General features: G+C 39.0%; 1 protein-coding gene across 1 annotated transcript in view; it reads left to right on the plus strand.

The window, feature by feature from the left end:
- The window catches only part of lama2 (laminin, alpha 2), a 165,018-nt gene that overhangs the window by 85,662 nt on the left and 54,540 nt on the right, over positions 1–24,816 (plus strand). The window contains exons 21-29 of the mRNA XM_070925380.1: positions 4,441–4,652; positions 9,337–9,443; positions 10,298–10,570; positions 11,533–11,713; positions 14,448–14,584; positions 16,274–16,405; positions 17,420–17,524; positions 19,776–19,919; positions 24,519–24,695. Coding sequence (XP_070781481.1) covers positions 4,441–4,652; positions 9,337–9,443; positions 10,298–10,570; positions 11,533–11,713; positions 14,448–14,584; positions 16,274–16,405; positions 17,420–17,524; positions 19,776–19,919; positions 24,519–24,695 — 1,468 coding nt within the window. The remainder of the gene's footprint in view (positions 1–4,440; positions 4,653–9,336; positions 9,444–10,297; positions 10,571–11,532; positions 11,714–14,447; positions 14,585–16,273; positions 16,406–17,419; positions 17,525–19,775; positions 19,920–24,518; positions 24,696–24,816) is intronic.

Genomic DNA, 24,816 nt, shown 5'->3' on the forward strand with positions numbered 1-24,816 from the left:
TACCAAAATAGTTGTGTAATAAAAAAACATGCTGAGAGTCTCTCCCGCAGTTTTAGTGTTATTTACGGCTGCGCTGCTGATGATTAAGCATCCAAGGACCTACATTTTCAATGTGATTTAATGTTTGACAGGCAATTTATTTTGTCCGGTAAGAAATGGCCGATGGATTTTTTTTTTTTATGCACTATTTCCCTCGACCAACGAGTCAAAAAGTTAATTTTGGAAACACTGGAGATGATAGTGTTTGTTATGGGGCAATAGTGTGCCAAATATGTATGTGTTTGTGTGTGTGTAAATGTGTATCTGTCGTTGAATTTACTGAATGCATCTGTATGTGCATTCTTGTGTGCTGCTCTGATGTCATATGGTGCCACCAGGCAGTAAGAGAGCACACCTGTAACAAAAGGAGAAAGAAAGAGAGACTGATGGCTGCTGCGTTGACTTAGAGCACATAGGAGCTGACATAATGTAAAATAACATTTTATTAGTAATGACAGCATTAAAGAGGTAATCAGCAGTTGGTTGTTTCTTGTTCTATTAGTCTAATTGATACCTGCTATGCACTACCTGCCATTACACTTCATTATCTACAGTGCTTTTGTTGTTGTTAGTGGTAATTAATTGTAATGTGCTAATTTGTCTGTATTATGGGCCTTAACAGAATAAGCTCTATATTCCCTCCATGCTAATAGACTATCCACTCGCTGCTAAGTGGTTCTGCTTTTCAATTTCCTGTCCATAAACAGCCATTTAGAATTGCAGCTGCCGTACAAATAAGTCAGCTAAAACACTTTGGGTTGTAAGCTGCCATTTAGTGCAATATAGGGTTTGCCATTATATCCAGATGTTGTTGGTTTTTTAAAGGTGTTTCCGATTTTACACACTCATTTTGATTTTGGTGACTTAGCACCATCTATCTGTTAATACTGTATGATGGATATGAGGCACTTAATAGATCCCTCTTTAAAATTAAATCCCGCATTAAAGTGAGCATTCGTGTAGCATTACAGCATTACTAGGGGAAATAGTAGCAGTGGTAATGGTTACTGTAGTATTTTCAGTGTCTTGTGATCTCAATACAAATGTAAAACTTGAATCATCCTGTACGAGTATCGGTTATCTAAAAAGAAGTTGTGGTATATAATAATGTTGTCAGTTGAAGTCATGAAATTGGAACATACAAAGAGAAGCAGCTGTGGTAGTTGACAGTTTTTGAAGTTTTGAAGTGTAACTCAGTGTTTGTGAAGGAGAAGATTGATACTGTGTGTCTGGCATAGAAAGATAAACGACTTGAAATGTGAAGGCTTACCATATTTAACATAAAAATGTGTTCTTATCTGCCTCAGTCTTTGTCTCTCTCACCTTTCCTGTCTGTCTGTCTCTTTTAACACAGTATGACACAGTATGAAAATCAAATGTTTTAGAATAAAAGCTTTTGGAATTATATGTGAGATATACAGTTAAACATTTAAAGAATAATTTAAACTCCTGGTTTCAAAACTTCTTTCTCTATAACATTAAATATCCACTAAATAAGCAACAATTGAAGTTAAATAGAAAATATAGTTATAACTTATGTTCAAACTTAAGCAGAACATTTTGTGTTCATTGCTCACAGTCAGATAATAATATGATAAAATAGGTTTCTACTATACATTGCATGTTGGCAACTAATTTTTAATGAGAGAGAGAGAGAAGATAGAGAGAGACTTATCGCAGCAAGTCCAAATTGTTCTTTGAATGTATTGAGGTGATTTTGTATTGAGATGATGGAACTTGGTGCTTTGGTAGCCTCAAGTGGCAGCAGGGTTGACTAATTGTAAAAGTTAGTCACATTGAAACAAAAACAAGACCTTATTTGATCTTATTTCCCTGCAGTAATACACATTCATTTAAAAGAACTACAAGATGTTTATTCATATGAAAGTCCCATTTTACTCCCTCAAAACAACCTGCCCCAATTTCCACTTTAAACAGGAAATATACAGTAGCACTCAAAATGCTTTAAAAGTGCTTTGAAAAAGAATTTATGAGGGAGGAGCAGAGCCCGTCTTCCACTGGCGCCCATTTATAACACTAAAAATAAAAGAAGATAACTTTCAGGATCCCAACCCGTCTCTCTCCCACTGTAACTCTACCAGTTGAGCTCACTGTCCACTTCCTGTACAGTCTGAAGGCTTTGACCAGGTGTCTGACACCCCCCCCCCCAAAATTTATCTCCTTCAAACTCTCTGGACTCCACTATAAATACCTTCTCTTCCTCTTGAGGCCCAAGTAACCACACACACACACACACACACACACACACACACACACACACACACACAAACACACTTATGTAACAGAATAGAATCGAATAGAAGCCTCAAAGTGTGAATTCATCTTGCAAATGAAGCTAAATACAAACACTAACACACACTTTTTGCTATTCTTCTCTCCTACCAAGAAGCAAGATTGCTGCCAGTACGATTCTCCACTTGACCAGAAGAATGTACTTGTAGCACCACACACACACACACACACACACTCACACACTCTCACACAATCTCACACACTCTCACACTTCAGCAACATGCACACACAGAAGCTAATAAACCAGTTCTATTGAGTACCAAGGAGGGTCAGTGGTAATAATGGCTGGCTGCTCTTGACTCCTTCCCTCTCTCTGTCCTTTCTTTTCCCTCCTCTCTAAATTCAATTCTCTTCAATGTGAACCCCCCCCCCCATCTCTCTCTCTCTCTTTCCCCCCTCCCTCTCCTCTCCTCTATTCTCTCTCTACCACTCTCCCGCTCTCTCATCTCAAGTCCCTTTTCAGCCTGTAGAGCTTTATTTCAGCTTAGGCCTGTTTTATTTGGTTTCAGTGGCTCTTGACACGTTGCAGCAGTCTCAGGTTAATATATTTTGCCGCACCTGGACTTCCTCTTCTTATTAATCAACTGAAAGAGGCTGAAAAGCAAAAATATAAGATCTCAGAATGGCATGACTGTTCACACAGCTTCGTGTCCTTGTCCTTGCTCGAGGTTGCCAACAACCATTTTTAATTTATGTTAACATGAATGATACCAATCAAAAGGATGTTTCTCCTTTCACTTATTTTCTTTCATTAAACACAATAATTTGACAACATAAAAGAATCAAAACAATTTCTTGTTGGCCTGGACAGAATCCCAATCATGTTCACTCTATCAGTTAAAATATTTGCCTTCTAAGGACACCAAAAGACATCAATCATACATTTCTACAGATAAAATGAACAGATGAGATGAACCGCTAAAATACATGTATATTATTGCATCAAATTGATTTTGTATTATTGTTATTAGCAGGAGTAGCATTTAGATATTTCTTGCTTCAGGTTTCTAACAGTAGCTCGGTTATATATTATAATATTTTTATGGGCAGTCTGCTGTAAATAACCTGTTTTGGAACTAACTGCCTGAAGACATTAAATCTCATTTCTTTAAATCTCTGTTAAAGCTTATTTTTTTTATAAACTTTCATTTCGTATCTGTTGAAGTTTGGTTTTGGCTCCGGTGCCCTCTAGCTCTCTGTGTGTATATCTACGAGTTAATGCCTGTCTGTCTGTCTATGTGTGTATGTGATGTGAGTGCATGTTTAATATGAATTACACAACAGGTACCTTCAGTCGAGCAGTCTCACTGGTCAAAGACACCCCCGTAACAGTGCTGATGATTCTCTCAGTGGGATGAGACCTGCTGTAATTAGTGATCTTGTTTTGGGAGATCAGTATGTTCTTATCATAGCTGAGGTAAACAATATTTTTGATAATATTTACCTGCTAAAATCTCTCGAGACATATTTTCTGTAGCTGTTAGATACAAAAGAAAGAAGAGCATGTTTTTCTTGCAGATCCGAAAGCTGAGAAAAACTGAATTTTCAAGTATTATTTGCTGCATGAAAGCTCTTATTATTATTATTATTATTACTACTACTATTACTATCCCAAGCTAAAATTGTATCCTGAGAACAAGAATAACAGGATGACATCTTGTTGTTGCATCTTGAAAGTATACCAGGTGTTCAGGTACTTTTAAAGCCCCTATGAGAATTGTATGTGATTACAGCATCTTTCAGATTGTAGTTTTTGTTTGTTGAATAGGACACACTTGGTGGAAAGTTGTTGCAGTTTCAGCCCAGTCATTCTCAATGGGGCAGATGTCTTTGTTGCCACGAGGAGAAAAAAACCTGCACGAACCTTTATGTAGCAGAAATTTTGCAGGATTCACTAGAATGTTTACTACCTATGTTGATATGCTATTTGTGATGCCAAACAGGAAATACTATAACCTTAAAAATATTCCAACAGATCTTTTTATGAATTAATGAACACTTGCACCCAGGCAGCAGGTCATGTTTACAGTACATCCACAATGAATCAGCATTATCACACTGATTCTGTGTCTCTCTGCTGCCTCCTAGATGTTCCAATGGATACTACGGCCAGCCCACTGTGCCAGGGAGATCCTGTCAGCCCTGCGATTGCCATGGCAACCTGGACCTATCCATACCTGGCAGCTGTGATCCAATCACGGGCCAGTGTCTGCGCTGCCGCCCAGGTTATGGCGGCGCAGCTTGTGACAGTTGTGCTGAAGGTTACTATGGCGACGCCATCACAGCAAAAAACTGCCAACGTAAGTAAACCGATGAACAACAAACATTAAAAAGAAACAAATACATGTGCATCTGTCAGTAGCTTTGACTTGATGCTGTGGTTTGAGTCACTGTCACATTTAGTCCATAAAACAAAAATAGTAATCATGGAAGTAAAAAACAAATCCAAAAATGAAAATATGAGTAATAAAATACTTCAGTTAACATTCATAGTAGTACATTTTAGGCCCGTATATTATAGTACACCTATTTTAAAGTGGCACTATGTAACTTCTGACAAACGAAATAGCACAAATGTTAGCAAATGTCCCAGCAGTAAATCACACCCTTGCTCAATTCAATACATTCAGTTCTGTAAAAAGCCACAGTGGTCGCTGTTCAGCAAAGGGTTTGAACTATATGAGGTTTTGGTATCACTGTCGTAATAATTAAGAGTTTGATTAGGGGACAAATCAGATATTGCATCAACATCCTGACTTTAAAGCCACTAAGATTGGAAAATGTAAAACTTGCTGCTCCCGTCCTCCCTGTATTGATTGAACCAGTTTGTCTTGATATTGTCTATGAACAGTATGCTATCAGATTGACTTTAGGGTGCTGTAATCAGAATAAAAAACTATTCATCTACTTTTCAAAAAGCCAATATTGTAGCTTCAGTGTCTCAGCAAGGGCGTTACACTGAAGAGTAGTATTTCCTCTATGAAACTCGATTTTAGCTAAATGATACCTTTTAATCCTTTCACTAAAACGTTGAGTAGATAGTACACCATCTGGAGTGTGTGTATGAGTGTGCGTCGGCAAGCAGCTGTGTTAGTAGGAGGTGTGATGTCGGAGCGGCCTACTGGCTGCCAGCTGTATTTAAGAGTGAGAATAAAAAACTACACCTGTATAGAAGGGGAGAGAAGGGTGGCAGCAGCGAATACAGACATACAGATGGCACTTGTTTGTGAAAATCTTCATTAAAACCTGTGCTGTTGACAGCAAACAGTGGCACTGGCAGCGAGACCGGCAGAAAGACAGATTAACAGACAGACACCTCACTAAGAGCGATAGACAGACAGGGTCAATAAATAGACAGATGAAACCGTCAGACAAGCACAGAAGCAGGTAGACAGGCTGACAGTGGGTATTAATGTGTATTTGATAGTTCATTGTTCTGTAGTTGTTTCCCCTCTCCACCCAGCTAAATGGTTATTGATTAATCAGCCTGATCTATTGCTCTCCCACAGTGCTGATCGGCTGCTCGTGTCTGGGAGTTGGAGGGTTGTTATTGATCCTGTTCGAATGACCACCAAGAATTATTAAAACACAACAGCTCTCTCTCTCTCGGCCTCTGTCAGTCTATCTCTCTCTCTGTCTGCCTCGCTCTCCCTATTGCTCCCAGTCTTAATGAATTTTATTGAGTGGAGCAGGAGAGTTCAGGCCAAGTCCATTTGTGCACTATTAGACTGTAAAAATCCTTTACTCTTTCTTCTGATGTCAGAGTTCCCGTCTGCGGCCATTTTGTGTCTCCCCCCCTAATAGTGGTTCAGTTTAATTCAGTCGGGGAAAGGGAGAATGGTTTGATTTTGCAAGCAAACTTGACCACAAAGCAATTTGTTTGAGGAATAAATTCAAGAAAATTAACTCCTCTGACCATTTCTCACATGGAGAAAAGTCGTTTGCAAGTTGTTGAAAAGATCTGTGCATTGCACTCTCTCACTTTTGTCCAATCTCTGGAACAAAGTGGATGTGTAGTAATTCAATATGTAATTATGCTTCCTGTGAGTCTGACACTTAATGAATGTTTCATAGATAACTCATACAGTGGATCAATAAACTCTCACAACCCCTCTGAATGGACTGTCTAGTACAGGCCTCTGTGCTGAGGCTCTGACTTTTTATGGGACTGATGGGCCCCAAAAATGTAGTAAAGTAAAATGAAAAGCCTAAAAGAAAAGTAAAACGTCTGAACAAACAATTACACTGTTTTAACCTGAGCCAAAGCCCAAATCAATGCAGCTTTTAATGAGACAGAAACAATTACTACCTGAATTTGTACATGTCATTTACAGAACAAGCTGCTCATCTTTTTTTGATCACACCTTGGATGAACTTTGCACTCAAATAAAAAACAAGCAAACATCCACTTTACTGGTAAACAAAGTAAATTTCGAGATATTTTAAGGCATGTAGAGAAAGTTGACAACCCTCTATGCAGGGGCAGATGGCACTTTTTAACACAACAAATCTGATTTAGAAAACTGATTCAAATTCAACCTGAAGGAACCTGAAGGACATGTTTGTTAGACTCCTCCCCGAACAGGTGGTGTCTTTTTTTTTTACCCTTTCCAAAACCAAAAACACAAGAGCCTTTGACACAAACAGAGGTTAGTCCTAATTCACTACTAATTACATAACACAAAGCTATTTTTTGCTGCAGTAGCCAAACAAACAGGAAACTTATATCATATATCAAACATTTAAATGACATTTTAATGCATTTATTACACAACGGTCCCTCAAGAGAAAATGTCCATTTCTATGTCTACTTGTTTACCTTGTGTGTGGACTCAATTTGCAATTGGTATGTACTGTATATATACTACAGATTGTATAACGCCTAGATGTGTCACCAACGCACCATTGTAGTGCTAATGATATAGAATAGATGCACAAAAGCTACTCTTGCAGTTTGTTTATACAACAGATTGCTGATTGCTTGGTTACAGAACATAATGTATTTCAAGTTGCAAAAAAAATGTTATCTTCACCACAAAGGCCAGAACTGAAAATAAAAAACCCAACAAAAAGCAACATTTTGTCCCACAACAAGGCTTGCATTGTAGCGACTGACAGAACGGAGTCCAGATGGTCCCCGAAGGGTGATGCTAGGGGGGTGAGAGACTGTGTGTGTGTGTGTGTGTGTGTGTGTGTGTGTGTGTGTTTGTGTGTGTGTGTGTGTGTGAAACAGAGGCATGTTTTCTTGGATGTTAAATCAGGCGTGTGTGTGTGTGGGAGGACATGCGTGCCTCTCTGCATTTATGTGTGAAGCACGATGTATGCATGTGTGTGTGCAGCACAATGTATATTGTGTACCATATGTGTGTTTCTGCATATTTCTGTGTGTGTGTGTGTGTGTGTGTGTGTGTGTGTGTGTGGACATCTGCTGTACCCCTCTCCCTCTCACTTTCCCATCCCACACTCAGGTCTTTCCTTCTGTCTCTTTTCCATCTAACAGTAGCGAATGGCAGGAGGTACAACAAGAAACGAGTACGCGTGTATGTGTGTCTACGTGATGTGATGGGTCTTTCTAATGTCTTGAGAAGGTGTGCGTGTTTTTGTGTGCATGTTTGTGTGTACGCGTGTGTGCTTCTGACAGCCCGTCCACCAGATGGGAGCTGTGATGTTCAAGCTTTTAATTGTATATCTAATGGGCTGATTGGCGTGTGTGGGTGTGTCTTTTTTTCTAGTAGGAATTAAACACACAAAGTTAAATAAAGTTGATGTCATGCAAAGTAAGTAGATTTGAAAGGTCGTATGTGGGAATACGTTTTGATATTTCTAACTAATCTATTCAGGAAGCATACAAACTGCACACACATGACAAAGGCCATGAACTGAATGTTATGCAACCATTTTCAATGCCAGAAATCTTCTTCAGTTCATAAAGTTTCAGTGAATGTTTTGTCTTGAGACAGGGGATGAACTCGCCCAAAACTTAAATTCAAACTGCTTTATTTTGACTTTGAAGAAGACTCGTTCAATAACTGTTGGTCTTCTTTAGCAAATTAGTGTGCCTTGACTGTTTAGCTGCGCATCAGGAGCACCTTCTTTGCGTTTCATCACTGTAAGATCCAAGTTGTTTTTTCTGTGCACAGGAAATAAAAAATCCTGCCAGCGCTGGTACTGATAGGTATTATGTGTTTTTTTTTTTAGCCTTTATTATTGACAGTAGAGAGATGACAGGAAATGATGGAGAGAGATGCAACAAATGTCCCTGGACAGACTTGATTGACTTTGTCGTTCATGGTCAGCGCCACCTAAGCCACAGGGGCGCCCCAAAACAGGGTACATTTTTTAGATGACTCAACACTGTTAGCCTACCCATGCATCAGGAGCACCTGCTTTGTGTTTAATTAGCAGATTCCAGTAGTGCTTCCTCCATTATTTAACTAAAAGTTAGATAAAAAGCTAGACTTAAGACCTAAATATCTCGTTGTCAGTGTTTGGTTGAATTGAACGTGGTGAGGAGGTTCACTCATCCTTGGTGATTCTAGCTTTGTCTAGAGGGAGGTATCACTAGCTGCACGTGTGTGCACACACACCACCAGATTGGGGCAAATCTACATTCTCAAATGAATGAAATTGTGCTGTTTTCTTCTGTTGCATCCTTGCTTCGTCATTTAGGCTCATATTGTGTGTTTTTATATACAGAATATAATCTGGCAAAACTAAGTCAGCCCACTAGACTGAAGAATCTATTTGGGGAAGAGAAGATTTTCTTTAAAGTACAGTCAGCAGGATATTAAAGTGCACATCGACAGCTAATCCTAAAGAAGACCTTAAGCTGGATCTGAGCTCTTATCCAGGCTACTGTAGTGTGAAGTAAACACACTCTCCAACTTGTGTTATTGTTAAACCAATATGTACTCATGTAGAAATTCTGCCATTAGGAAATAATAATTGATGTAAAATATGCTCTCTTCCTCTCCTCTCTTGCAGCCTGTCAGTGCCATACTAATGGCTCTGTATCTGAGGCCTGCAATAAGGAGACTGGACAGTGCCAGTGCAGAGAAAATGTGGTTGGACGACAGTGTGATGAGTGCATGGTAAGTATTTTGACAGATGCCAATAATCGTTACAGATATTGCCAATATGTGTTGGCGCCATGCCTGTGTAGACTTTCTCTTCATTTATTTTCCACGTATACTGAAACCATTGGTGGCACTAATTCTGCTCTACTTTTTCTTACTCTTGCAATATCACGTGAGTGAGTAATGGACTACCTGTGGTCTTGAGTGTTTTTACCCCAATTACATTTATTGTGATGATGCTCTTATTTGTATTACACTTTGTTTTTAAACATTTTCACATTATTATTTATTTTACATCAAATGTGTTTTTTAGTTTATCAGCATTGTGGTGGGTTCCTGGTAGGTGAAACGCTGATTTATGTTCCTTCAATTTGTAATTCACTGTTAATATGTACTGTTGTACTATAAATGAGGTAGTATTAGCAATTAAAGGAATGTAGAGACCTAAGTCCTGGTAAGTCATCAGTATCCTGCAGAAATCAATGTGCTCTGTATACTTTTAAGTAAACCTGCACCTGAGTTTTTGGTTTGTAAGCTATCAGGCTGTAATAAGTAAAGCCACATATATATATCATTGTTTAAAAACTCATGTTGGTAGTATTAAGGTCATCCATAGTCAAGTGCTTTATCTTTTCTGGTGTAAGTTTTTGGTTATTTTATTATTAGTATAACTAGAACATAAATACAATGTTTATGATGATGAATAATCATTTTTATCTCCACAAAAGAGACATTCTGATGTTTGTTGTTCCTTTTACTTTTTTCACTTCTTGTACTCTAAGTTTGTTGTTTCTATTTGTCCGGCTCACTCATTCTCATTGGTCCCCTGTCTGTACCCCTTCAACTCCTCTGCACTGTGATTGGTCCAGCCTAACTGCTGGTGGGATGCTGAGCGTCAGGAGTGTATGCCCTGTAGCTGCAGCCCTCACGGCTCTATTTCTCAGCGCTGTGATGTCGAGGGCCGCTGCATCTGTCGCCCCGGCTTTGTGGGCCGACGCTGTGACTTGCGTCGTCAGGGTTATGAGAGGCGGGAGACACGGAGGCCGGTGGAGCGCATTCCCATAGAGGCCGTGCAGCAGAGATGGGGGGGGTCGTCCCGCACAGGGGGTTGTCCCAGGGGGGCGTACAGGCCTAAAACAGCGGTAACACACGCTGCATGTGATGACAGTGGTGTGTTTTAAGTAGCATGGGTGTGTTTACGTGGTATGCAAAAATGTCAAGAAGAGGTTTAAAACATATTTTACATGTTTATCAAGCACCGCACTCCCACTCTCTGAATTTTTTAAACATTGCATGGAAAGGGAGGTGTGTATCAAACATGTTGTATGTAAAGGTTTTACTAGCATGGCTGTGTTTTTCTGTGACAGACATTTCTGTTTGAAGACGCTGCTGAGTGCCAGCAGCTCCAGAGTGCATCATGCGGGGAAACAAACACAAAATGAGCAATCTTTAACACACTTTAATACCATCGTGCCAAAGAGACATCAAAAAATGTCACTTCTTTAAGTAACTCAAGATGTTTTTCTGCTGAATAGGTGTTGTAAATGTCATTATTTTTAGGCACATCATGATGTTCATGATTTTTTCCTGAGGCGGCCACATTCTGCACTCAGGAAGCTGATTCATTTTTGTTCATTTTTAGCTGAACTGCATCAGGCAACATTTCAGAAGATTTGTTAAATTGTCTTGGCTGGCATACTGTTGATTAAGGGGCTGCCTGGGTTCAGTCTGATGAACCAACACACGCATGGCATTGTGTTTTATTTTCCTTAACAAGGAGGCATTTTCAGACAGCTTTCAAAGCCCCAATGGGTTTTTAGTTAGCTGCTAAACTGAAAACAAATGCAATACAAAATTCAGTCAAGTCATCTTTCATGTTCTTTCTTTATCCCAGATACCTTTTAAAAAGTCTGAAAAAGCATTGGAAATCTTCATTCCTTCATTTTTTCTCTTTTCTTTTAATTAAATCGTCAGTCTCATGTCATTATAACCTCCTTGTCTTTAATTTGCTTGAGTGTCTTTGCAACTTACCCCCTAATTCCACTGCCTATTCTTAACTCCATTTACAACCCCTATGTCTTTGTCTGTATCTGTGTTTCTCCAGCCTCAGACTCACGGCATTACCACAGGTGGAGTGTGTGTCCCGTGTCACTGTAACTCGTTTGGTTCCAAGTCGTTCGACTGTGATGAAACGGGTCAGTGTCGGTGTCAGCCGGGCGTCGGCGGACCCAAATGTGACCGTTGCTCACGAGGATTCTTCAACTTCCAGGAGGGTGGCTGCACACGTAAGCATAGACAGCGGGGCAGACAGAGGAGCGTGTCTTTAAAGAGGGGGCTAACCTTGACGTCACCCAACAGAACAAAAGTATAGCTCAATCCACTGGAAAGCCTGACAAAATCAAAGCATGGAGATTTGTCCTGTATTCATACTGTGATTTGCAATGAAAGTAACGTCAGCAATCACGAACTGCTGCTCTGTTCTTCTTTCTTTTTAATTTAAAGTTTACACAAAATGTCTGCGGAGAAATTCCATAGAAAAAAAAAGTTATTGTGGGAAAAATGCATGTGCATTCCTTCACATCATGGTGCCAGTTTTATCATTCTTATAATTATGTTTATAATTAATTGCAAAGTCTTTTCTGCTTACACCATGAAAGCAAAACATGGCAAAAAAAGAATGAATGTGAGCCGCTGGCTTTAGTTAAATGAGTTCTGCTTTGTATTCAAAAAGGCAGTACTTTGTCAGTGTAGGCATTTCTTCCTGTTCCAGTTTGGCATGGACATGACACAGTTTGCATCTATACTGTAACCTCACCTACAGAAACCACAAACTTCCTTTCTTATAAAAGTCAAATTATGAAGAACCCATTCTTTGCTATTGATATTCATGTGTTTTAGCCATTACACCATGTTTTATAAATATTTTCCACAAAATTATGAAACCCATACATACATGCATATGTATTTAGATGATGGAAGGAACAAATAAAAGAACAAAGGAAAGAGGGAAGCATTACAGATCGGTCAAATTAGAGAATCAAGACCACATACTGTGTCTACAAGACAGTGGGCAGGATGAAATGTTGCCAAGAGAAACTAGCTGCTGATTGATATCAACATCTTTGATGGTTGAACACACAGAATAATAATGACATGACCAATAAATTATGGAGCTAAAAGATTTCTTGTTCATCTTGGCTGGTGAACAAGTAAAGCAGCTGATAATTATTGTACTGTATGTGAAGAAGGTTTAAGGAAAAGATCATTTGTTTGAATCCAATCAAATATAGTCAAATTTACAGGGAAAGCCCTTTTAACAAACATGAGGCTCGTCAATAAATGCTTGGTAGAAAAACAAAGGACATGAGATACCTGCAGAAAACGGCATGTGTGTATGTTTTTGTGTCTGACTGCCTGTTTGAGTTCATGCAAATTAGACAGATTATCTTTAGTTTACAGCAGGGAATTGCTCATTTTGTTCATTTTTCGATTTATTGACATTGTTCCAACACTTTCTTTCTATAATTCCCATCCTGTTATCATGATCAGTGTAGAGCTCTGAACGATCCAGCTAATTCAAAGAAAACCCCTCTTCCAGTAGCAGCGATTCAAAGTTAAATCAGCAGGCATGTCTGTATTGACACCTTAAATTAAAGGTAAAATCACGCTGGTGTTGGAAGTGGACATTAAATTCTTGTAAAATGTAGCAAGATACAAAAGTAGAAGTGACATTTTAGTAGTTATTATTTCTACCTTACAAAAAGACAATGTAACACAGTATTGATCAGATGTATCAGAGGTGAACTGATCAAAAAGTGTACATCTGAAACAATTAGCTGTTTGTTGCAAGAGCTGAGGATTTTCACTATCGTTGCCTGAGGGTGTGTTAACGTTATTTGAAAATACTTTAATTTTTAAGGGAATATATTCAAATTATTAAATCATACGCCCTAAAAACGTTGCAACCCAGCCAGCAGGTGCAGCAAACTTGGGCTGCCCAAAATGAGGATTAAGCATGCACGCACCCTAAGTACGACTACGAGTAGCTTTCCCCACATATCTCCTTATGCACTATATTATTAAGGACTGGGAATTATTTGCTTTGCTCTATCTTAACATCATTACCACAGTGCGGCGGTCTGGTTACAGAAATAATAAGCTGGATTGTGTTTAATGTACCAGGGAATTTACTTCAGGCAAGTCAGAATACAAATACGACCAGCAGATGAAACACAACTTTCATTAACAATCTGCAGGAATTAATCAGGTGGCTTTCCATTACATTTCAGGAAACGTCACATTATTAAATTGACTGAAATATCAACAAAATATTGCAACTCTCCTTTAAAGATGACTTCACATTTCATGAGCATTAACATTTCTATTCAACCAGCGTACTTTACTCTGTGGGAAAGAGTCCTGTGGCAGTGGCAATTGTGTTTTCTGGGGAATGGCAGTGATTGAGAAAATGAATTGGTAGTGGACAAATTGAAATGAGTGACACTGGGGGGATTATGTGTGTCACTATAAACAACTCAATCTTTGTGCTGTAACTCAATAATTTACCCTTTGATATTCCTATAACTGAAACTGTTTTATTTAAAAGTAGTTTTGCATGCTGGCTTGTCCACATAATTACATGTGCACGTAACAGTCACCTCAGTGTCAATCTAATAAACAGTCAACATTTTCTCTTTTACTTTTGTGGAAGATGTCAACAGTTTGATAAAGACGATGTTCTACTCTGTGTTCGACAAACTCTATTTTACAAATTGAAGTGTTTCCTATTAGGTTAAAGTTTCCAACAAAATATGGCAAGCTCATTTTCTTCACGTTCTCAATCCCAGACACATTGTTTTTGTTTCAATTTGAAATCTGCAAGCGAGCATCTCATGTTGTGAAAGAAAAAGACATACAATCAGCTTTCAAGGGATATTTTTACAGGCCAGCCACTGGTTTGTCTTCAGAGTTTATTCAAAACCATTCAAAATACGCTTTCCCTCCTTTCCCCTCCTACAGCCTGTCAGTGCAGTCATGTGGGGAATAACTGCGACGCTAACACAGGACAGTGTATCTGTTCTCCAAACACTATTGGTGAGAGGTGCGACCGCTGCGCTCCCAACCACTGGGGCCACGATATCATAGCTGGATGCAAGGTAGGCTGAAGGGGCAGTTGCTCACATTTGTGTAACCTACAGTACTTGGAGTAACACGTGGAGAGACTTAACGAACGCGCTGGAGGAATTACTGTATATGAAGAACATGAATATGATTGGTCCGTTTTAGCTTACTGTACTGTACTGTTTGAGTAACTTTACTTTCCAGTATTCAGAAATCATTTGAACACTATCAGTGATGATATAAATCCTTAAGTTTCTAATATTATATATTATATTATATGTTATATATATAATATTATGCTATGCAAAATACTGTGCTTTATATATTAATCAACATAGACTATGTTAGTGCATACTCAGCATGTTACTCTAAATCACACATTACCACCTTGAATACTGTATAATCAAAGGAAATCACATGGAGTATTCTAGTTTTAGTCATAACTTACTCACGTATTTGTCTTTCCTCCCATACTCGGTTCTCTTCTTATCACACTGCCTGTTCACACAGCCTTTTCTCTGTATTCCCTCCTCTTTATCACCTTTCTTTCTGTGACTCTATCATTCCCATTTCCTCTACTTCTCTGTTTTGTAACACGACTTTGTTCAAAGTGTTTAAAAAGTAATTGTTGCTGCACTGAAACTATCTCACTAAAGCGACATGAGGAAGCAATAACAGTAAACTGTTAGAAGTAGCAGTAGCCTACGAGCAATTAGAGGCTTGGACATGAAAGTACTGTAAGTCTCAGTTTAACAACAGATTGATCCAGAGTAGTACATCAGGACAACAAAGAGGGATGCAACAGATCTTAGTGGCGCCAAGCAAACAAAGAGGTACCAAGGACAACAGAACAAAGTCAAACACAGAAAAGCAGAACGGTACAACACAGAAGAGTCAGTGAAGTAGAACAAAAGAAAGAATAAACTAGAACTGAACAAAATGGATACACACAACACAGTCCTCAGTGTGAAACATTTAATTCAAAGATAATATAAAGATAATGTTTAACACTTGATGAAAAGCCATATATCGGCTCCAAGTATGAACAAACATCAACACAGAAAATATCACTGAAAATCATTCAATGGTTTGCTCATTAACGGTGAAAGAAGTGTTATATAAACACTTTGCTGGTATAAGCTTATATAAACACTGAACAGTTAATTCAACGCTGAAGATCTCCATTCAACCACAGTTGTTCTCATTTCACCAGATAGGCATTTACAGCATGACAGCTTATGATTGTGCCGCTTTTGCCTCACAGCAAACGTATCAGTTATCTATTTTTATGTTTTTTTTTAAAAACAAAAATCTTTAACTGAGACATTTGTCAATTGTAGTAGCATCCAATGTTGTTCAGCGATTGTTTTTTAGTAAGAAAGTTGTTCGACCGCTGCACTTTGGTGTTAACAGGTGGAGTTTTTAAAGTGATTTCACTCACTCTGGTCCTGCATGCTGTACCTGTACCTTACCATGTTAAATTATTGGACACCGCTCTCTTGATTCATGCAAGCTCATCTTTTACCTCACTGAAGTCAAATAAAACGGCTTGGAAACTCTCCAGGTTGACTGTTGTCTGCACTAAAGCACCAAGACAAATGTTTGCATTGCACTGGATGGAAAAAAAAAAAGTTTCTGCTTGTTGTTCTAATATCTGAATGAAGTTCATTTTATTTAAACACTGAGACCGATAACAGTAATAATCTCTGTCTTTGTGTGTGTAGGAGTGTGGTTGCAGTGTGATCGGCTCCGTGACGCAGCAGTGTAACGTCAACACAGGCTGCTGCTTCTGCCGGGACTCCTTCAGAGGAGAGAAGTGCAATGAATGTCAAATTGGATACAGAGACTTTCCTCAGGTGAACGATCCATCCGACACTGCAAATATTACTATTATTATCATAAAGTGTGCTTTTATTTTTTTATTGGGACGAGAGAGGAGGCACTGGAGAGACTCTCTGATGGGATTCGATCATTGGAGGTTGAAAGTGTGTGCGACTCTACAAGGAGAAGGAAGAGAGATTTTCATAGTCATGTCAGTGTTATTATTATGGATTTTATGAGCATAAAAGGGCTCAATAAAAGGATGTGTGTGATAGAGGCCTAATAGTGTCATCACACCTGTGGTTTTCTTTAGACCTCAAGTCATCTTTACACCAGAGCCAAACTTTTCTGTGTTGCTTCAGCTTATATTTCTACCTCACTTGAAATTAAAAGATGAACTGCATGCTGTACATAAAATATACTGACAGATACTGGTTTTAGGTGTAATTCAGCAACACAAGAGAGTGGTGACATTATTTACCCTTCATGCCAATGTTCACCTGACTTACAACCTGATTTTGAAGAAACAATTCACCTTAAAATGACTCTTCTTGTCGTCCTCTGACCACCATGTTTGTCAAAACCTCATTCAATATTACATTACTGCCAAATTTTCTGTTTTATTTTAAGTCGTCTCATTTTGAAGACATCAGGTTTTATTTTAAAGCATACATCCAATCACATTTCCTATTTGATATTTGCTTCATTGTGTAGCTGTATTCAAGGTAGATAAATGGTGACGAGTTGTTCATGAATAGCATGGCGACAGAATAAAAAGAACTTGTTGAGAAGTCAGTGTTGAGAGAAATTCCATGCTTTTGTTGTTTTCACACAAATGGGAAAATAACTGGACAACTCTGTGTCCGTCTGAACTTCAGTGATGTTTCAGGGGGGGGAGTGAGAAGATAATAACCAAATTTTATTTTGGAGTGAAGTTTAATGGTTTGGTGCAGCATAAAGGCTAGGACACACTCTGGTAGCTCCTCTCTCAGCCTGTTGTATTGTTGATAACAGACGCTTGGCGTTGACTGCGTCAACATTTCCCACAGTGCACCCGGTGTGAGTGTAACATCTCAGGATCGGACAGCCAGACCTGCGACCTGGAGAGAGAAGTGTGTGCCTGCGCAGATCGAACGGGAAAGTGTAGCTGCAAGGTACCGCATACACTCACAAAAATACACACACTTAACGCTTGGTCTGGGCCTCTATGTTTTTGCTTTTCTGTCAACGCACTTATAGTGGTAGTTTAAGCTTTATTTACAAAGAACATGAAAAAATGCACATGACTGTCAAACTGATAAAAACAAGACTTGAGTGTCACACCAATTATAATGAACTGGGATGCTTCATTAATAAAGCCGCCTATGGGCAAGTTTGATCATTTTATGTATTATTACCAAATATTTGTTTCAAAACATATTTGTCAAACTGCGAATCGTTGAGAATGAAGGTCAGTTTTAGCCTTTCTGTCCCAACCCACAACTTTGTTCACCTGTTGCCTGAAAAGGCTATGTAGGAGTTTTCTTAAAGCAAGTGTCATTTCAAATAGGTTAAACAGTAGATTAATGACAGTTCTCTCTTTCGCCATAAACCGTTCTTACATGTGATTGAATAAACTCTGGGCTGTCTTTAGTCTTTCTGCAAAACTTTCAGGTCATGCACTTGTAGAATCATAGAGTAGCTAACAGCACGACACAACACAACACAGTGACCACTGACATTCTGCCGAGCAACACTGCAGAAAGTCAGCTTGAAGTGTGAATGAAAAAAACGGTGCTATTTATGGTTTTGAATCCCGCCAGGAGATGATGGTTTAGATTTGAAATGTCAATGCAGAGTTTAAAACCTACTGCACATGGTTTCTCTGTCCCTTATCTGTGTATGTTGAGAGTCTATGCATGTGTGTGAGTTTGCGTTTCATAGTGCATGTGTGTTAGTGTGTAATTATTTCAGTAAATGTCACAGAACTGAGTAAGACGGGTATCTCTGCATGACGCCCTTCATATGCCAGCACACACACACACACACACACACACACACACACACACACACACACACACACACACACACACACACACACACACCCGTAGACTGGAGACATTTTTCATCTGCTGTCACTTGCTGATCACATTATCCCACAAACAACATTTTATGTGCAAACACACACACAGGCACACACCTGATTCTTGGCCTGTAATGAGGCTTCAGATCACTGGGTGTCATCTTCACTCTGAACGGGTAGGAGGTTGACTGCCTGTCACTCAAACAGTCATTCGATCTGTCACCTGTCTCTCTGTTCATCTGTTATTTCTGCTGTCTGTGACGTGTTAGGCTGGTTACCTGTCTGCCTGCACCTCTCTATCTATCGAAGCATGTGATGTACCTACATTTCTTTATGACTTTAGTAGCATCAGATCAGTTCCAGGTCACTCTTGAAAAGGGGATTTTAATCTCAATGAGACTGTTACCTGGTTAAATACAGGAGATTTCCAGCTTTTCTCTGTTTGATATGATTTTGGGTTTTGGACTTTTGTTGGACAAAATGAGGGATTTTAAATTGTCACTCTACAGTATGCGAGCCCGAGGTGGTGGGCATTATTGCAGTATTTTGTGAGATGATCCTCTATTAATTGAAATGTGTTTGATAATTAGATTGGTGATCATTGGTTGCTAATAATAACATAATGACCTTCTTTTGACATAACAAAATGCTATTAATGAAGAGTACTAAAGTCGAGGTTCTAGGTTCCTTCACTTTACCCTCACGCTCCTCTGTTGTTCTCGGCCCAGACTCACTAACCTGCAGGACTTTTTGACAGAACTCAGCATTAATTGGATGACATTTTGTTGACAGCCCTGTAAACCTTTTCTTAGCAGGGAGAATAATACAAAGCCCTGTCCACCATCCCATTTTAGACCAGTCAGCTCTCAGCTTATATACTCACAATGTATAACAATTCAGTGCAGTGAGATACTTCTTTCCACCCCAATGCAACCAAGGCATCAAATGCATTTTCTCTGTAGTCATTTAATAGCTAAAATATGTGATGCAGTCCAAGTTAACAAAGTATAAGTAAGTCAGCAAAGTATCAAATTGTTAAATAAAGGATTAGATGCTTTCCATCCAAGTTGCATTACGTTTCTCATAACTGGCTCATGTCACAGCATTGTAGTGTTTTCAGATTGATTTTAATTTAGATTTTAGTTCCACAAAACTCAATAGAATTCTACATATTATTGATCATCAGCTGGGTGGATTTAGCTGCTTTCAATGTTGCCACATGACTTCCTTTCTCTGCTTCATGCTGTCCGCTAAAACAGAATTTATTGTTAAAATGATGTTTCTAAAGAATCACAAAAGCTTACCTCACCTTCATGTGTTTAATCTATGTTTGTTTTTTTAAGGCAAACGTGGAAGGAGACAGTTGTGACCGCTGTAAGACGGACACGTTCGGGTTGTCGGTACGAAACCCACTTGGCTGCAGCAGGTGTTACTGTTACGGACTGACGCAGTCCTGCACAGAGGCCCAAGGACTCATCAGGATGTGGGTGAGTAGACATATCTTGGTTGTTTTACTTGTTTCCTGACGCTGTTATTGTTTAACAGAAGTAGCTTTAAGTATTTGACTGAGGATGATCAAGTGATCCTAAGCAACACTTTACGTTTTTTTTTTAAATGTTTCACAAATGTAAGACAGATTTGGGTTCAATGAAAATGGAGCTGGGTGGATCTGTCTAACATCATCTGTCTAACAACAGTGAACTGAGAGATGATTTAGTGTTTACTGTTGCGCACTATAACAAAATAAGGGACAGAGAGTGAGAGATTGCTGCAAAGCTATTGGGAAACTATTATTTAGACTCCATAAATACTTCTGGTTCCTTGTATTTTCTGTACACACTGTCTGTGCCAGCTTCCTTGCTGAGACAACACATTTGACAGCTGGCTGCCTACCACGGACTCTGCATTATGCCAATGTTGTAAGCTTCATGTTCTTCATCTATCATTATCTATGGACAATCAGAGGCTTGTTCAAGTAATTAAAGTTAATAGATCTAATTTGACTTGATTTTTGCCCAGTAGAAAATCAGTGATGCAAGTTAGTTTTTTTTACAACATAGAAATATAAAGAAGGTGGGCTGATATTTGGGAATAGTGGCACTCTTTGAAATGTCTATTGCATACTCACAGTTCAAGGCTAGAACTAAGCATGGTTTCATTATTCAAAGAAGCAATTGTATTGGTGACATTTTGTGATGGTTTCTACATATTGTGAATTCAGGAGGAATTCTCAGTAGTGAGAAAAGTTGCTTGCTGTGTGATTTAAATTAACAAGCATAAGTAGCACATACATTACACACACACACACTCCCAATTAGTAAACAACACAAGAAGAGTCTACGGCCATGCTAGTGGCTATGCTAGTGGCTCTGTTGAGTGGTTTGAGTGAAATGATGAAAATGTTGATGTTTAGCAGGTGCAATGTTTACAACGTTCGTCATCTGAAGCCCCATTCGGATGGGTTTAACATTACATCAGGAGGTGGGGGATAAAATATTCACTGTGCTCCTCTGTAATTTAACTTTACACCATCGGGAAGTTACAAGATATGGTCTGTAATAGACATGGACATTCAATCTTACTTCCTCTCAGAGTCATAACTCAGGCATAACACGCATAGACATGGGCTTAGGGTTAGGCACATTTTGATATCATTCGGTGCGCTAAGGATATCATCTCCAATGTCCATCGCGAATAAACAGGAGGAAAGGTCAGGCGATCATTGAAGTCAGCAGGCTTCATCCTCCAGGATCTATAAATGTCTGTTCTTAGCCTCGGCTAGCCTGGCTTATGTATCGGCTTCCTTCTATACATTAAAATACAGACACGGGTGTGGACATCATGGACACCAGCTGTAAGTCAAAAACAGAGGTATGTGAATCAGACAGTCAGTCAGCAAGTTAGCAATCGATTGTTGAGTGGCAGCCTGTTTTTAATAAAGGCCCTTCATCTCAGAAACGGTTGCCATCTGCGATAAACTGCTGTTTCCGTGGTAACCGTAGAGTTTTCTGATGGAGTGTGGCGAGAGGCTTCATTTGAACGACAAACATTCACTTCATTTATTGTTGACAGAGAGAGGGGGAGAGCCGGACAGAGAGAGAGAGAGAGAAAGACAGAAAAAAATGGAGAGTTTATTGGAAAGAGGGAGATTTTCTCTGAACCACTGAATCGTGAGATTGCACTGAGTGAAGTGGGACACACACACTATACACAGTACACATGCATTCACACACACAAACATACATACTCAAACTCGCACTACATGGGATTACATGGAAGTTAAGGGAGAGGGACACACACACACACACACACACACACACAGCCCTTTTCTGTCCGTGTGTGTGATTGGACAACTATTTACTGGTTGTTAAATACTGCTGTGTAGATCTGCACTAATAAACTAATGTAATACAGTAAAACCTATAAAGACCTGAGATAAAATGAAAGGTCTGATAAAAAAAAAAAGGAAAATACCTTCTAGAGGACTCTTAGAGGAGGGAAAGGGCAAATGGCAGCATTTTCTAACCAGATTAGTAATTGGTAACTTATAAGAAATAAAGGAAACATTAAAAACAAAGGCCTGAACAAGCAAAATGTTGGCTCTAAAAAGAAAAATAGCATATGAACTCTTAACCTCCTGGAACATTTTAGTCCCCAGACATATAACTTGTTATGTAATGTGGGTTGCCACTGCTCCCTCTCACACAACAGGTGCAAACGTTTGCAAAAACATTGTGGTTCTTTCCATAAAGATCCTGGCGTGTCTGAATGCCATAACAAACAAGTAATAAATAACCATTATTTTAACAGATGGATGAAGCCAGCAATGTGTTGCGTACTCCATGTCTGAAAAGGACTATTTTGCACATTGTTGAAATGACATTAAGTTTAAGTTTGGTCTATTGGAGCTATATTTCATTATCAGTCATTTTAAGTGTGTTTTCCAGTTGGCGCCAGGCTCCATTTAGATGAAACCAGAAATGTGTGGCTTGTTTTTGTTACTGATATGCTATGTACAGTGTATCAGAGAGAATCCAGGCTCTATTGGCAACAGTTTGAACTTTTGATCGAGCTACACAGATTCACAAACTACTAATTGAAAGATTCCAGCCTCACCTTTTCCCCATAACTAACTTCCATAAATTGGCAGTAATAATTAGTACAGCGTTCCTGTTAATTATCTTATTGTATAGTTGTATCAAGCAAATTGCAAAAACAAAACCAGCTACAGTATTTAAATATTTGTAATTAAATTCATTTTAAGTAATACTTGAGACCGAAATAAGCAATCTCCCATTCCCTGTGTGACCGCCTCTCTATTATGCAGCCAGTATTGCCAGTGTGTCCAAGCTATAGTAACTTGATAGATTTCAGATTCTGTCCACTCAACCAAAGAGCACCCTTCCATAATGCCTTAGATATTATTCACACAATATCAACATATCAGCGCTGCTGGACTACGGCAACACAGAGAGAGAGAGAGAGAGAGAGAGATCCAGGTTCGAGCAGATGAATCTATTTTTAAACCGGTCCACTCAACCACAACCCACAGTCAATAATAAACCCTGATATTATTCAAGTAATATTGAAATATCAACACATAAAGTGGGAGACAGAGAGAATGAGAAAGAAAGGGCTAGATTTTCTCCATACTGTCAGTAATAACTCAAATATGATTCATATACCAGAGAGCAAGAGGCAGTTTCAAGTTTATATTCAGAATGGAAAAATATTGACATTAACTGACTTTGACCACTAATATGGAAATATCTAAAGAGCAGTTTTCACACTAGCTGAAGCAACAAAAGTTGGCTTCACTCGCTATTGGCAAAGAAAAATCACAACACACTTTCAAACTTAAAAATCAAAAATACCAATTGTAAAATACAAGGCCAGCGTCTTCTTATTGAACGAATGTGCCATTTCCCAAGATGCACGGTCATGGCAGGAAAGTCACTTTTTGCTGCACTGAAATGTTAAAAATGTGTAAAAGTGTGCAAAATACACAAAAAAGCAGATTTTTATGTCAATGCCTTTTAATTTCTCAAATGTCACACATTAGTGGAGGAACATACAATGCATAACCATACATTAAACTGCTCAGGTGTTGCTTGACTGAAGCTGAGGGAGTGAAGGTGTTTGGTTACACAAGACAGCCACAAGATGTTTTTGAGTAAATGCCAGCAGATTCAGCTGAAGAGTGAAGATCATCGTCTGTTAAATAACAGATGATTGTCCTTGGACTTGAAGTGACTAGAATTCTTATACCTATTCAAATTAATGTTCACAAACAAAAGGCTGCCACAGATGTTTTTGCAAAACACGTGGCCTGAAGAATGCCCCTAGACGCGTTCCAATAAAATGCTTCCATAAAAGGTGCCTTCATTTGGCCAGTTTTGAGAGCTGCATAGATCCGTCCTCATTAGTTTGGATGTTCCACAGTCATCTCTGCCCACAGATGAAACAAGTCACCACGGAATGAAGCCAAAGATACTGAAATTTTCTGTAACAAGATAGGAGTCTCAGACAAAAAAACATTTGAAATCGATGTCTGCAAAAGTTAAAGAACAGTGAGGACGGAGCGTTGTTTGAGTCAGCGTCATTAAGAGGTGAGGAAAAGAGGAGATTGTGTGACTGAAGGAGGAAAGAAAGACACTGACTAGACACATGACTCGTGTTATGGTGTGCAATATAACTTATGTGGTTTCATTTATGATTCCACCATTCTACCCACCTATACATGCGCATATGCTGTATCTGGTTCAGTTTGTGTCAAGTACTACATGTTGAAATACTTCTGCGTAACCAATAATGTGTCTGAAAGGCGTTTCTCACTAAAATCTATCGTTTCTGAGGGAATTACTCAATCTCAAACCCTGCAGTGCTGGTTAAGGGTTTTTTTATGTGCGCTCAGTACTTAAGTATGTACACCCAGTTTAATTTTATAGGCAGCATGATATACAGTATGAACAGTTTCCAGGGAATCGTAATAATATCTTCAACAAAAAGTATTCAGTGCTTGGGATTCATCTACAAGGACCAACACAGCAGCACATTGACATAGTCACCCCCGTTTTGTGTCCTAGTTAACGCTGAAGCCGGAGCAGACGGTGCTCCCCCTGGTGGATAGATCCAACACTGTGGAGACGAGGAGAGGAGTGAGCTTCCAGCACCCTGAGATCCTCGCTCATGCAGAGCTGGTCACCTCAACTCTCTCTGAGCCCTACTACTGGAAGCTCCCAGAGCAGTTCAGAGGCTCTATGGTAGGAAAACCACCTTTTTTTGTTTGTTTGTTTTTGTTATTTTGTAATAAATACTTGTTACTGTTTTGTGACATGTCTGCCGCTACACTTTTAGATGACGGGGCAATACATTGTTTTTATT

The sequence above is a fragment of the Enoplosus armatus genome, chromosome 19, assembly GCF_043641665.1.
Source record: "Enoplosus armatus isolate fEnoArm2 chromosome 19, fEnoArm2.hap1, whole genome shotgun sequence".
Taxonomy (NCBI): Eukaryota; Metazoa; Chordata; class Actinopteri; order Centrarchiformes; family Enoplosidae; genus Enoplosus; species Enoplosus armatus.